Genomic DNA, 14,705 nt, shown 5'->3' on the forward strand with positions numbered 1-14,705 from the left:
ACACACTTAGCAGCTGGAGCGTGGTCTAATTCAGTAAATTACATTTTTAGTAAACTAAATTTAATTTGATCTGAATTGAATTAAATCAGAGATATTTTGGTTGGTCAAGTGGAGAATCATCCAGCATCTTTCCTGGGAGGCAAGACACCTGGGTGTCAGCTTAGTATGGCTTTTTCTGGTTCCTTGATATACATTTTACAGAATATCAATGTTCAGCACTCTTACGAGATTATGATTATTTTGGGAATCTGTCGTCAGCTTTAGAGGTACACCCTGGCTTCAACAGATCACATAGCCAAGCTCTAGCCTATTTGGCCTTCAATGGCAACCTGCACCTGATGAAGTATGTAAGCTTTGGACCTCATTAAATGCAGCTTACTATTATGATTACTATTCCGGAGTTGAGGGTGTTGAACTATGAGGTGAGACTGAATAAACTAGGCTTGTACTCGTTAGAGTTTAGAAGAATGAGGGGAGATCTCATTGGGACATATAAGATGATGAATGGGATGGATAGGATAGAGGTGGAGAGACTCTTCCCGCTCAGAAAGGACAGTAGGACTAGAGGGCACAGCCTCAAGATAAAGGGGGGAGCAGTTTAGAACGGAGTTGAGGAGGAACTTCTTCACTCAAAGGGTGGTGAATCTCTGGAATTCTCTGCCTGTTGAAGTGGTGAAGGCTGCCTCGCTAAATATATTTAAAATGTGGGTTGATAGGTTTTTGATAGGCGAGGGGATTAAGGGTTATGGGGAGAGGGCGGGAAGGTGGAACTGAGACACGACAGATCAGCCATGATCTTATTGAATGGCAGGGCAGGCTCGAAGGGCTAGATGGCCTACTCCTGCTCCTATTTCTTATGTTCTTATGTTCTTATGATACCACTATGATAATGAACATTTTGTACATCAATGAACAGCAGTTTGGTAATTTGACAGCCGTTTCAGTTCTTTGAAGTTACACAAGTAAACATTTATTTAACATGGTTACAACATTTCAGTTGATTAAACTTTATAAAATCTGCACCAATTTATAGGTATATTATGTTTTAAAGTATCTATGGTATTTTAGCCAAGAAAACACATTCATAACCCAAAGGCTGAATTGCAGTGTGACTTTTATCGAAAAATTCATCTATTGACTAAGTATTCAAGTTAAAAACTTGGAAACATTCATGGTAAAACATCCCAAAGGTCTTCACAGAAACATAATCAAACAAAATTTGGTAACAAGACACAAAAGGGGGTACAAGGTCAGATAGTCAAAAGTTTGGTCCAAATGGTATGTTTTTAGGGAAAGCTTAAGGAAAGAAAGAGAAGAAAAGAGGCTTTAGGGAGGGAATTACATAGCATCAGGCTATAGCAGCTGAAGGCATAGCTTTCAATGATATAATAATTAAAAGAGAGACTAGAATTGCAAGAGTGCAAATATTTTGGAGTATCATTGGACTAGAGGAGAATACAGAAATAGGTACAGGATGGAGAGCCATGAAGGGATTTGAAAACAGGGATAAGAATTTTAAAATCAAGGTGATGCTTAACAGGCAACATAGAGGTGATGAGTGAACGGGACTGATGTGAGTTATCACAATGCAGCAGAGTTTTGGGTAATTTCTAGTAATGGAGGGTAGGCCACCCAAGAGTGTGTTAGAATAGTACTGTCTAGAGGTAGTAAAGAACTTCAGCAGCAGATCAGCCAAGGCAGAGGCAGAATCAAACAATGCTAAGAAGATATAGGCGGTCTCAATAAAAACATCAATGTGTGCTCACTGAATCCCCACAGTGCAGAAGGGAGCCATTTGGCTCATCAAGTCTGCACCAACTATCTGAAACAACATCCCACATTGGCCCAACATCCGCAACCCCTCCTCCCACCCCCTCACCTCGCTCCTCCTCCCCAACAAACTTCACACAGTTGCCAGAAAGAGGGATGGAGCTGTTGGTCAGGGAATGGCACTTCTGCCAGGAGCGAATGGCTTTAATCTTCCCAATATTTAATTGGAGGATACTTTTGCTCATCCATTACTGGGTGCTGGACATGTAGCCTGACAATTTAGGGATAATGGACGGGTTCAGAGAGCTGGTAGTAAGTTGGAGCTGTGTGTCACCAATGAAAGTGGTAAAATTGAAATGATGTTTTCAGATGGTGTTGATGAGAGGCATAAATATAGGAAATGGGAGCCAGCTGAGGATAGATCCTTGGGAGACGCCAGAAGCAACATTCAGGGAGTGGGAAGAAAAGCCACTGCAAGTGACCCTTGTATTATGAATGGATAAATGAGAACAAAACCAGGAGTGTCCTATCCTGCTAGACAACTGTGAATAGAGGTTATTGAGCTATTATTATATTAATATGAACAATACCTTTAATAAATCTTTTGGGAAATCCTTCCCATCATTGAGACCATCCAGATTAGAAATAAACTGCTGGCATGACATCTTTTTTCCAATATTCTGGAATACACAGATATAATCAAATACATTTTTAACTGGACATTACCAAACAAAACACTGCTTGAAATAACAAAGAAAATTAAAGATACATAATGCAGGTATTGAGAATGAAAACAATAAGTTCACTTTAAACCAAAAGGAGTTACAGTGAAATTAGAAACTTTCTGATTATAAACTTCCGTAATAAGTCAGACTTACCTGAGGGCAGATGGAGAGGCATTGAGTAGAGTTGCAAAGATAAAAGTAGAAAAACAGACAAAACTAGATGGGATAAAAGTACTAAGGAATAATATGAGATAGGACTGAAGTGTCCATGGATGCATGCCTGAAGCATTAGGAATAAAATTGGATAATAGTGAAACCAACTACTAAGACGAGGCATATTGCTATAGTTTTGGCAGAAACTTGGCTCCAGTTAGGGAAGTGCTGAGAACTGAATATTCCTACTGTAAAATTTTGAGAAGAGATGAAGAATTCAAAGGCAAAGGATCTGTGGCATGACTAATGACAATATTACAGTATTGAAAATGAAAGGCTGAAGGTAGTGTTCACTATAATTCTCTCCAGATTTTATTTTTTAAATTCAGGGAGTCATTTTAACCGCTATTACCCAGAGAAATATGAATATGGCTAATGAAAACCCCCTATAAAATCTGGTAAACCTTCTGATGGCTCAGGTACTTCTGAATGGGCATCAAGAGAACCAGAATAATAATCATAATTCTGCAAGGACAGAAAAAAAGTTCAAAATCAGCGATCTGGTTCACATGAGGAACTTCAGAAAATCTCAGTTGAGTAACTGGGATCATAACAGAGAATGTAGGCCTTATAATGTCTTATAATGTAAAAGTGCAGAGCAAAGTTGTGAGGAAGCACATAGGCCACCTCAGGATTAAGGAGTCTTTGCTAGTACAGGCCTTGTTATTAGCCATGGGGACGGCTGCTGCCAGTGTCAGGCCACCATTTGAAGCTGACTCTACAGCTGCCCCTTTGGATAATAAGGATACGGATTCCAAGATGGAAGCAGAAGAATCTGGTGCCCCAACTGCACCAGAGTCCCAGAATCAATCTACGTCAGTGATTTTATGACCCTCCCTCCAAAACTAAAGGTTGGGAGCTGGGGAGTTGGGAGGGGTGGTGGGGGGGGGAGGGTGGGGGGTGTTGCTGCGCAGAGTAAGGTTCTAAGGTCACCAGCTCACCAGTCCTTAAGGGGAGAGAGCCTCCAGTCAGATGGAGGCAGTCATCCAGCCCCCTTCTTGTCCAAGATCTAACATTCCTTATTTCCAGGTTTCTCCCCTTAAGCTGTATTTGCCCACCAACCTAAAAATTGAGGCTGGGCAAGAAACAGAACTGAAGTGGTCATTAATTGGGCACTTGGAGCCTTAACTGGGGTAAAGATAGGCTTCCAATCTGAGGCCTTGCCCGCCCCAGCATAAAATCACTGTGGGGTAACGGCAAGTGGGAATTAGAGAGAATTCTGACCAAGCAACTTCATGCTCTGTACATCGCCTCCGAACCTGCCAGAGGCACATGGCTCACCTGGTGAACTGTCAATGGTGGCAGGCAGAGGCTATTAACTGGCCATTTGTGCCACAATTGCTTCTGGATGGGTGGGTCACTTCTCGCCTCTCATGATCTTACCGGCACCAGATATCCAGCGCGACCAGCCTCTCACCCATTTCCAGCGACAGGCTGAATAATTTATTCATTGCTAGAGGGATGGAGTTCAAAAACAGCAAGGTTATGTTGCAGCTATATCAGGTGCTGGTGAGGCCACACCTGGAGTACTGTGCGCAGTTTTGGTCTCCTGACTTGAGAAAGGATATACTGGCATTAGAGGAGGTGCAGAGGAGATTCACCAAGTTGATTCTGAGTTGAGAGGGTTGGCTTATGAGGCGAGACCGAGTAGACTGGAGTTATACTCATTGGAATTCAGAAGAATGGGGGGAGATCTTATAGAAATATATAAAATTAGAACATAGAACAGTGCAGCACAGTACAAGGCCTTTTGACCCTCGGTATTGTGCCAAGTTAGGTACAAACCCAAGATCAAGCTATTCCACTCCCGACTATTCTTGTGTGCTCCATGTGCTTATCCAATAACCGCTTGAAGTTCCGAAAGTGTCCGACTCCACTATTACAGCAGGCAGTGCATTTCACACCCCAACCACTCTGAGTGAAGAACCTACCTCGGATATCCCTCCTATTTCTCCCATCATGAACCTTATAGTTTTGCCCCTTAGTAACAGCTACATCCACCCGAGGAAATAATCTCTGCACGTCCACTCAATCTATCCCCCTCATCATCTTATAAACCTCTATTAAGTCGCCTCTCATCCTCCTCCACTCTAAAGAGAAAAGTCCCAGCTCCCTCAGCCTTTCCTCCTAAGACTTACCCTCCAAACCAGGCAGCTGGTAAATCTCCTCTGCACTCTCTCCAATGCTTCCACATCCTTCTTATAGTGAGGTGGCCAGGTCTGCACACAATATTCCAAATGTGGTCTCACCGAGGTCCGGTATAGTTGCAGCATAGCCCCACGGCTCTTAAACTCAAACCCCCTATTAATAAACGTTAACACATGATAAGCCTTCTTCACAGCTCTATCCACTTGAGTGGCAACCTTTCTGTGGATATGAACCCCAAGATCTCTCTGCTCCTCCACATTCCTCAGAACCCTGCCGTTGACCCTGTAATCTGCATTTAAGTTTGTCCTACCACAATGAATCACTTTGCACTTTTCAGGGTTAAACTCCATCTGCCACGCTCTGCATCTTATCAATGTTTCTTTGCAGCCTACAAGAGCCCTCCACCTCATCCACCACTCCACCAATCTTGGTGTCATCAGCAAATTTACTAACCCACTCTTCAGTCCCCTCTTCCGAGTCATGAAGGAAATTATGAAGGGAATAGATAAGATAGAAGCAGGGATGTTGTTTTCACTAGCAGTTGAAACTAGAACTAGGGGACATGGCCTCAAAATAAGGGGGAGCAGGTTTAGGACTGAGTCGAGGAGGAACTTCTTCACCCAAAGGATTGTGAATTTGTGGAATTCCCTGCCCAGTGAAGCAGTTGAGGCTACCTCATTGAATGTTTTTAAGCAAGGATAGATACATTTTTGAACAGTAAAGGAATTGAGGGTTATGATGAGCGGGCAGGTAAGTGGAGTTGAGTTCACAAAAAGATCAGCCATGACCTTATTGAATGGCGGAGCAGGCTCGAAGGGCCAGATGGCTTACTCCTGTCCATGTTCTTAAATAGATGTAAAATGTCTTTTACCTGGGTTTAATGGGCCCAGGACGCAATTGTCCTAACTCATTTGCCTTTGTGGCCTCACCAGGACGGGCTCATCCCGGCGAGGAAAACACCTGGTCCCTATGAACAGGGAACAATCATGATGACCTCAGCGGTAGGACTGAAGGCTACTGAGATTCCCCACCCCTGGCAAGGTCGATGACAAAGGTGGGGTTGCCTCTTGGTCTATTTCTGGGCATGTAGTGCTCACAATCTCCTGCGGGTCCCCGTGACAGCTGGGGGGTGGGGGGTGGGGGAGAGGCTGGGTTGGGGCATTGTAAATGTGCAATAGTGCCCTCTGCTGCTACAGCAGGTTGGCTGGTGATTTAAGTCCCGTCCCATTCACCTACAGGTGAGGAATGGTTAGCCCATTATGCACTAAGTGCATAAGATTTGGGATTTGAACTCACCCAAAAAAAACAGGCAAGCAGCTTTCCCATTTACTTGCCCATCCTGGACTTAGAATTGTTTGATAAGATCGCCTCCCCTCATGTCTTAAGTCTTTGGAGGCCTGAACTTTACTTCCCTTATGCCATTTTTGTTAGTTATTATTTTGGCCCTAACTTTCTCAGTTAAGTACAGCTATTTGCTGAAAGTATATATGCTTTTCTAATTTACAGCAATTTATAGACAATCCTTAACCACAGTTTCTTACCAACCAATGAACTTATGGTTTTTCTGTGATGTGACTCTTTTTTCAACAAGAACTGACTGAAGGATATTCTTCACAGTCTGCTTCTCTTTGATGCTGACTGCATGACACCTCCTTCAATACCCAAAACCATCTTTTGATTATCCTCAACACCCTCGATCCTCCCTCAATCAGCTTCAACGTTCCCTTGTACACACTTAACCCCCTCTCAATCACCCTGGGCTTTCCCTCGGTCACTCTCGATTGCTCTCAACTTTCCCTTAATAACCCTAGACTTTCCATTGAAAACCTTCCCTTGATCACCCTTGAACTTGGAGAACCCTTAATCACACTTGAACTTCCCTGGCTCACTGTCGATCCTTCTCATGTTACTGCTCAGCCTCCTCTGCTCTCTTCTTGCAATCCCTCCAAGTAGTGACTCACTCAGCTGCCACCTCGAAGACTGTCACGCCTCCTCCATGCCAGCTTTAATTAGTCGCGAACATGAAGGCCTTTGTTTCCCATGCGCCTCCAACTTAATAGCCTAGGTATTATTTAATTGCAAAACCTTGTGTTTTAATTAGTAATCATTATAAGTCCATTACAGTTACCTCCTCACCACTTGCCATCGACACTGCCATCCCACTTCCAACCTGCCGAGACAATTTGGTGTATCTATCCCAAAGGCAGAAACTCGAACCTTCGCTTCCTGTTCCATTCAGTGCCTGCCCATCTCTTTCTCCAACAAATTCTGCCCAATAAAATGATTGTTGTCATGGGCATTACTGACACTAGCTTTATATTTAAGATTTAATAGCTAAATTTAAACCTCACCGGGTGCTGTGATGGGATTTGATCCCATGTCCCAGGAACATTTATCTGAGCATCTGGGTTACTAGTTCAGAGACATTAATTCAATGCCACCATCTCCCATTTTGTGCACTTAAATTGTAATTAGCAGCATACAATTATATCAGTGCACTCAAGCCTAGTTTCTCTTCTCCTAGTTGACTATTGTAGCAGCTTAAAATAGGCATCTGAGATAAAATAATGTACGAGTTCCACCCCACTGGACTGTCTGCTTTGACAGTTTCAGGTAGACAGATCCAGTGGCAATGGAAGCACCCTGCTCACTCAGATGGACAATTTACTTAAATATTAATTTTGTCTTTCTTTATTTTTAATTCTCAAAACGTGAGAAACAATGGCACAGCATTTATTACCAATGTATATTGCCCTGGAGAAGGTAGTGAGCTATCTTCTCGAAATGTTGCATTTCATGTGGTGTAAGTACATCCACAATACTCTTTTTCTGTAGCAAGCTGGGAGGTAAAATGTATGGTAACATGGTGGGGAAGGTGTTAGGAAGATAACCTTAAGTCTTCTCACCACCATAGCATATTATCAGTGGTGCAGCTACCCATGGACCCATTTACGTGATCAATTAAGGATCAATACCTACTTACACTTTTCCCGTGTTGGGAGGGCCTACCATTGCTGGATGCTCTAGAGGTCATGACAGGGCCTCTATAACGGCAATGTCTGTATATGAGCCATTTCTCTCGACTTCCAGGGCCTCCCTGCCTGGCCCCCACTTGCTTAAAGATCCTTCTCTTGAAGGTTATTTCACCACGGAGAAGGCCTCTTCATTGTCCTGTAGCTTGGCAATTGTGTTGCTGCCAAAGCCACTGAATGGCCATCCCTCTGATTGTAAGGCATGGACCGTCTTTAATTGATCAGTACAATGCCACCCCATGGTGCCACAATCCACTGAAGCAGGGTAAACTCTCATGATTAGTCCTATCAGTGGGACTTCTCTCCTTGAAAAATTCAGCCCAAAGGGAGATCATGGAAATGGCACAATTATGTTAAAGTAAATACATTTCTTAAATGTTTCCTTTTCTTCATCTTTTCCATCTCGCAGGGATGTTTGTGTTAATTATTGTGTATTATTTATGTCTCCCCTTGCATCACTACCACTGCAATAGAACTTCCCTTTTCAGATGTATGGGCAAGAATAGAATGCCAACCAAATCAAGCTACCTGAAAATGCTTATCAGAATCTGTACACCTGTACCTGTCACTTTTGTAAACAAATAAGGCATAAGAGGTGTCTCTTCCCAAAGGAATTTAGATAGAAGACCAATGACACCATCAGAATAGATGAATACTTGTCCAGCCAGAAATCAGATGCTTTCTGAGAAACACCTCAACTGTAGTATGTCATGTGTTAAATGATACAGCATGAAATAAGGTAGCCACTGCATGAAGGTTCTGAGATAATCATGTTCAACATAGCCTGGTTGGCCATAACAAAAGGAAACCACCAAAAATTTCTACAAGTTCTAATATAGGACACAGGCAGTGATCATATGGAACTGTCACATCAGATATAAGTAAAGAAAAGGCAGATGTGGAACTGTGCCATCTGCTTCAGGAAAACTTGGAGTTACCATGCTGTAAATGGATAGCCAGTGATGTAAATGGGTTGCACTTGTTCGAAATTTGCTTTTTCTTCCTTGCAGGCATGGAGAGGGCAACTTTTGTGCAACCACCTCAGAAAGTAGAGCAGAGAACTGATGGACCAATCTTGAAGTTGGAGATCTCATTCACTTTCTAGCTCCCCGTGCCGAGTCTTAGAAAAGGCTGTTGAGTTTGAGATGGTTCTTAAGGTACTGTAAATGCTTCCGGAATTTTATTACACTCCTATGACATTCCCTGTTCAACTATGGTTATCCCTCTAAATTTCATTTAATTACAATTTTTCATTAAATGTGCTCCCAACACCTGTCCAAAAGCTGTAGGTGCTAACTATGGAAACTGCATTACAAACAACATAATTCTATTTAGGTCTGCCTAAAAGCTACAATTAACCATTCTACTATAATATTTGTCACAGTACAAACACTTCTTTAAGTAATAATTAACACCTTTAAGAGTTGCACTGCACATTATTTATCCCTCTCCACCAGTGAACTGCTAGCAACAGGCCAGAAGTTTATTGTGCGGAACTAATGAGCCCGATCTCAGAATCCTGAGATCAGACTAGCGCATTTTGATATATGATTTATTTATCATGTCAATATTCCTTCACTGAAGTACCATGGCTAGAACATATTCCACACTTATTCTGACCAGCTCATTTGTTCTTTTGATTGCTTTTTGCAACTATGATGCTTGTAATTTAAAGTCATAGAACATTCGCAAAACTACTTTTTATGTAGTGCAAAGAAACTGAACACTTAATGCCCTCCCCGAGGCAAATTTGGTAGAAAGGGTGGTATTTATTGGATGGGAGGGTGGCAGATGGGAATGATTAAATTGGAAATGGGAAAGCTCATGGATGGCCCACTCAGTGCCAACTGAGCCCCTTAAGTGGGCAATTAATGGCATCCAATATTTCAGCAGGAACCCCCAAATATCAACATTAAATTTTTCCCCAAAAGTATTTTTCACAATATTGTATTATGCTACCAATTTGATGGATAAATTGTGTTGGAAATAAATTGCCCAATATCATAATCATAGTGCTTGTATTCCCATTTTTAACATGGCAGAAATTCACCATCATAAATACTAGGTTGCCACCAAAAATCTTTTCAAAAATGTTATGAAACTGAAGTATTTTGAATTTCAGTTATTTTCCAATTGGAAGCTTTTCTTTCAAATGGGTACATTTCAACATAACAGAGTTTTAATTACATGCAATGCTAATTGAAATACATTTCTCTATTATGTGCCAATATTAGAGGGTTAAGGATGTGTTGAATATATTGGAAATTATATTTTTAAAATCTATACAAAACCGTCCTCCAATGGATGCAAATACCACTTTCAGTTATGAGATCACGCTTTATAGAGTAGCAGGATATCTCCATTCAGATGATAAGGATAGATTTTTTTTGCCCACCAGAGTTGAGGAACAGATATTTGCAATAAATGCACCAATAGGAAAATTGACTCTAATACACTCCTGCAAATGTTGGAAGACAGGTAAAAGAGTGTCAGTTGAAGCCTAGGCTCATTGGCCCAACCATTTCTGTTAGGAATTTTAAGTAACACTGGGAAAAGGTCGCGGTGAAGACAAGAACCTGTTGAGGTTAGCGAAATTAACTTCATAAACACAGCTGAGAACAAATATTGGCACGTGTAATTTATATACGGTCACTTAAATTCCACATATTCAACCAAATTGCAAATGTTAAGTAGTATATTTCACAACCACAACTATTTCAACGAATCTGATAGTTCTTACACGTATACTCAAATAAAATTTAATTAAAATATCAATGAGGTTGCACCATGCAGGAGAATGAAAATGAATGATCGAATGAGTGAATGAATCAGATAATTGTTGACTGCAACATTAAACATTCTGTGGCTAGAAAAAAACTATTTGGAATTTATATAATTATTAGATATAAAAGTATAGCCAAGAAAGCAGGGCACATGTAGGGACTCCATACAAAACAGAAAGTGACAGCAACAAAAAAAATGTACATTACCGTATTAAAAGTGCACATTACAAATTACATAGCTGTAGCTCATTGATCAATGTTGTGTAGCAACTAATACATTCATACAGGCCATTATAATTCAAGTTAATTTATTCTGTTCCTCTACAATCCCTAGTAATTGCCTCAGTTGATGTTTTAGTTCATGAGCATAAACTTACGTAAATACTGCCTAAAGTAGCTATAGCTATTTCTACTAAGTGGAAAGAATCATATATGATCAAGAACACTGCTGAAAACATACATGTTCAGCTACAAAAGTACTTTAAAATACAATTCAGGGAAAGTCTTCAAAAATAACTAGCACTCTCAAGAAAACGTAAAAACAGAATTTTCTACAAGTACTAATTTGCTATAAAATTGTATAAAAGTGGCATAGCTGCTTCACTAATGCTGCAGTTTAGGATCAGTTTAGAAATCTGGCCTAATGTATTACTTACCAGTAAAAGATTTCTTTGTGGTTTTATCTCACCACAGAGATAATATCTCAGCGAATGACTTTGGTTTACACTTTCAACCAAATATTCAGAACCAAAAACACAATCAATGGGACATAGGAATTAGGAGCAGAAGTAGGCCAATTCAGCCCTTCGAGCCTACTCTGCTATTCAATCAGATCATGGCTGATCTCTCCCTGATCTCAAATCCACCTTCCCACCTTTTCCCCATATCCCCTTATCCTTTTTATTAGAAATATTTCTATCATGTTAGTGATTCAATAGAAAGGTTCTCTGCTACCCAGCTAAACTGTCACGTACGAAGGCATTTTTCATCATCAGCAAAATTAAATGGAATACATTGATTTTATGGAATTTGGAAGAAGTGAATGTTCATGAGATGGAAATAACCAGATGTTTGCATTAACTTCAACAATCATGCACTAAGCAGAACTACACTTACCACCTGAGACACCAAATATAGGATCCAGAATAACGCAGGAAATCAGAAAGGATACAAAGGTAAAAGAAAAGTTAGTATCTAACATGCAGCTGGTTAAATTTCTCCTAGTGGAGGTTACCAGGTCTAATGGAGGCTGGAGAATGTCAATGCAACGTTACATACTCCCTATTGTACTTGGCTCACAACAGATTACAAGCATCAGGTTTATGGGAGAGTACTGGAAGTATACGTTAGAGAAATTCAGGTAACATTACAAACTATTGCCTCCAATCCTGCAAAACATTAATGACAACCATTAAAAAAAATTTAAAAACTTAAGAAAGAACAGAGGTTTGAGAATATAATTTGATCTATTGGAGCTTGCACCATAAATATGCCCATTTATCCAGCTTTGCTTTCAACTGCATTTGTAACACTCTTAAATTATTTTAACTGCACTCTTAACTGAGAGATGATTGCAAATTGAAATCACCCATTAAAGGAAATACAATTTTCTTATGTTTTGGTTTAATTTTCCACAATTACATTGATGTCCTCTTGACCCATTGGCCTGGCATATCTTGAAGTAATATACTGGGTTCACCTTACCTATATAGTTTCAATTTTTTATACCTTTATCCAGTAGCATTGCAACATTTTCCACTTTAATATTTTCTAATGTTTCCTTATAGCCCACTCCCATTACCCTTGATATCATTCCCATTTTTCTTTTTCATATCCTCCACCAAAACTAAGAATGAATCAAAGTGTAGTCATTTAGCATTGTTCTGGTTATAAGTTCCAATATTCAATTTGCTCTCCTATATTTTCTAAACTTGAACGTAGCAAATCTACTGTAATTTCCAATAACCCCATGCTGTTGGCACCAGTCTGATTCACACAATCATCTAGCCAACTGACACGCCAAGGAGTCCGAGTGTCTGTGACAAGGTACACTTTCACATATGTGTTATTGCCTGAAGCTATGGATAATGATGGGAGAGGTTTCAATTTCTTTCTATTGCACAGTTGCCAAGGAATCCGTCTAGCTTTAACTACCTGCATTGCCATATGTTGGGAGCATTGACAAGTTGAAATGTATTTGGCCCTGTTATGAATGTACCTTCTTCAGCCATCGAGTCCTGGGATCGGACTTGAATCCAGAGCTTCTGGCACAGAAGCTGGGACACTGTCCACTGTGCAACAAGGCCACCTATTCCCTGAATGTGGGTTGTTCTTAGTGAAATACCACAGTGAAAATTAGTCATGTACCACATGTATTTGTTCATATTCTGCTCCAAACCTGTATTTCAGCATTTATATTTGATCATATATTGGGTAGTATGTTTTGGTCGCCCATTAGTGGGTTTGCAGGCTCTTAAGTCTGCTCCTGAGTCCAATTTTTCAATGAAGGGTGTCAAGGGTTATGTAGGGGCAAGCAGCAAAGTGGAACTGAAACCAAAACTAAATCACCCATGATCTTATTGAAGTGTGGAGCTGGCTCAAAGGGCTGAATGGCCAACCCCAGCTCCCAAGACTTATGTTCCTAGGTTCTAAGGGCCCATAGAATTTTCTAGGTGGCCTTTCTGCCGCCCTCCTGTCTAAAATTATGCATGAAGTGGACCAGGCCTGACCCACCTGTCCATTGTCACTTTAATTGATGCCCTTAATTGCCAATTATTGATCTTTAAGGGATATTTCGCACCTTGGGCTCAGTTTTGTGGCTGGCAAAAGGAGCTCAGGGTAGGGAGAATGCTGAGCAGGTCACTCTGTTTGGGCCTCTGGTATGAAGAAGGGAGCATCTCTTCAAAAGGCCCCTTTCCATTTTGGATCCACTCCCAAGGTCTTACCTCTGCAGCTGCTCCCTCTCTCTCTGGCCTCTCTATCAAGACCCCCACCAACATCATCTGCACCCTTAGTGGGGTATGAAAGTCCTATCTCCAGCATCTAAATAGCTATGGTGCTACTGTAATCAGCTGGGATGCATTACCCATTGACTCTTCAGGTGATTTGCTGCAAATTTCTGTCCCTTATTTCAATTTATTCATTATCACTATCTTTCTAGAACAGTCTATATCAGACTACAACAAATTAATTTGTGTCGTCTGGAGCATTTTCTCGAATCTTAATGGCAAATTTACGTTTTTTTCTACTTACTTTTATTCCATTCAAAAAAAAAACAAATTCTAATTGAATCCAATTAATGGTCCCACGTGAGGAAGAACCAAGCTGACAGGATGAGGCATTGCACCCCATCCTGGGCTTCATCTTTGCATCAGGTAAAGCTTCGGTTTAACCTCAGTAGCTACCCCGAGACTTTACTCTAGCCTAGCCTGGGCAAACCACCACTGCAAGCGACAGTACACCCCAAGTGCAATGGACTTTTTCGGAGAGGAGAAATTGACTAACTCCTGGAACCAGGCAAAGAGATTGCAGTGCATGATTAGCCACCACCTATTCATTGCATGATAAATCAATGCTGTCTACTCTTTTAAATCACTGCTGCATTCTGTTCATTGGCTGCGCAAACAGCTGTAGCCTCAGAAACAAATGCTACTTAAAAGCAGACTGCACTGTTTAAAGGAAAGTGCACTGTGGATATTTTTCAAAAAACAATTTGGGCTGTAATGCTTTGAGTGATGGCCAAACAAGGGAGAAAGCAAGGACAAAAGTTTTTAGATAGTGCATTAAGGTCTTAGTGGAATAGGTGGAAAGGTGGAGGGATGTAATTTGCCAAGCATGTTGCATGTTTTAAATCTCATCAAGGAGACAGTGCTGGCCATGATGGGAAGGGACATCACTGAGGCCATGGCCACTGAGGGTTTCTATACACATGATCTTCCTTCCTTCAGACTTTTCCCTCACTCCAGAATCTCTTTCAAGTTACAATGTGCAGATGAGGTAAGAACACCCGTCCCACTTTCTCCTCTCTCAATTGC

The 14,705-nt window shown here is 41.0% G+C and overlaps 1 protein-coding gene across 1 annotated transcript in view; it reads right to left on the reverse strand.

The window, feature by feature from the left end:
• The window catches only part of LOC145351497 (PH and SEC7 domain-containing protein 2-like), a 124,881-nt gene that overhangs the window by 46,479 nt on the left and 63,697 nt on the right, over positions 1-14,705 (reverse strand). The window contains exon 9 of the mRNA XM_080201096.1: positions 2,361-2,450. Coding sequence (XP_080057222.1) covers positions 2,361-2,450 — 90 coding nt within the window. The remainder of the gene's footprint in view (positions 1-2,360; positions 2,451-14,705) is intronic.

The sequence above is a fragment of the Carcharhinus amblyrhynchos genome, chromosome 13 (assembly GCF_965287045.1).
Source record: "Carcharhinus amblyrhynchos chromosome 13, sCarAmb.v2.hapA, whole genome shotgun sequence".
In the NCBI taxonomy this organism is placed as follows: Eukaryota; Metazoa; Chordata; class Chondrichthyes; order Carcharhiniformes; family Carcharhinidae; genus Carcharhinus; species Carcharhinus amblyrhynchos.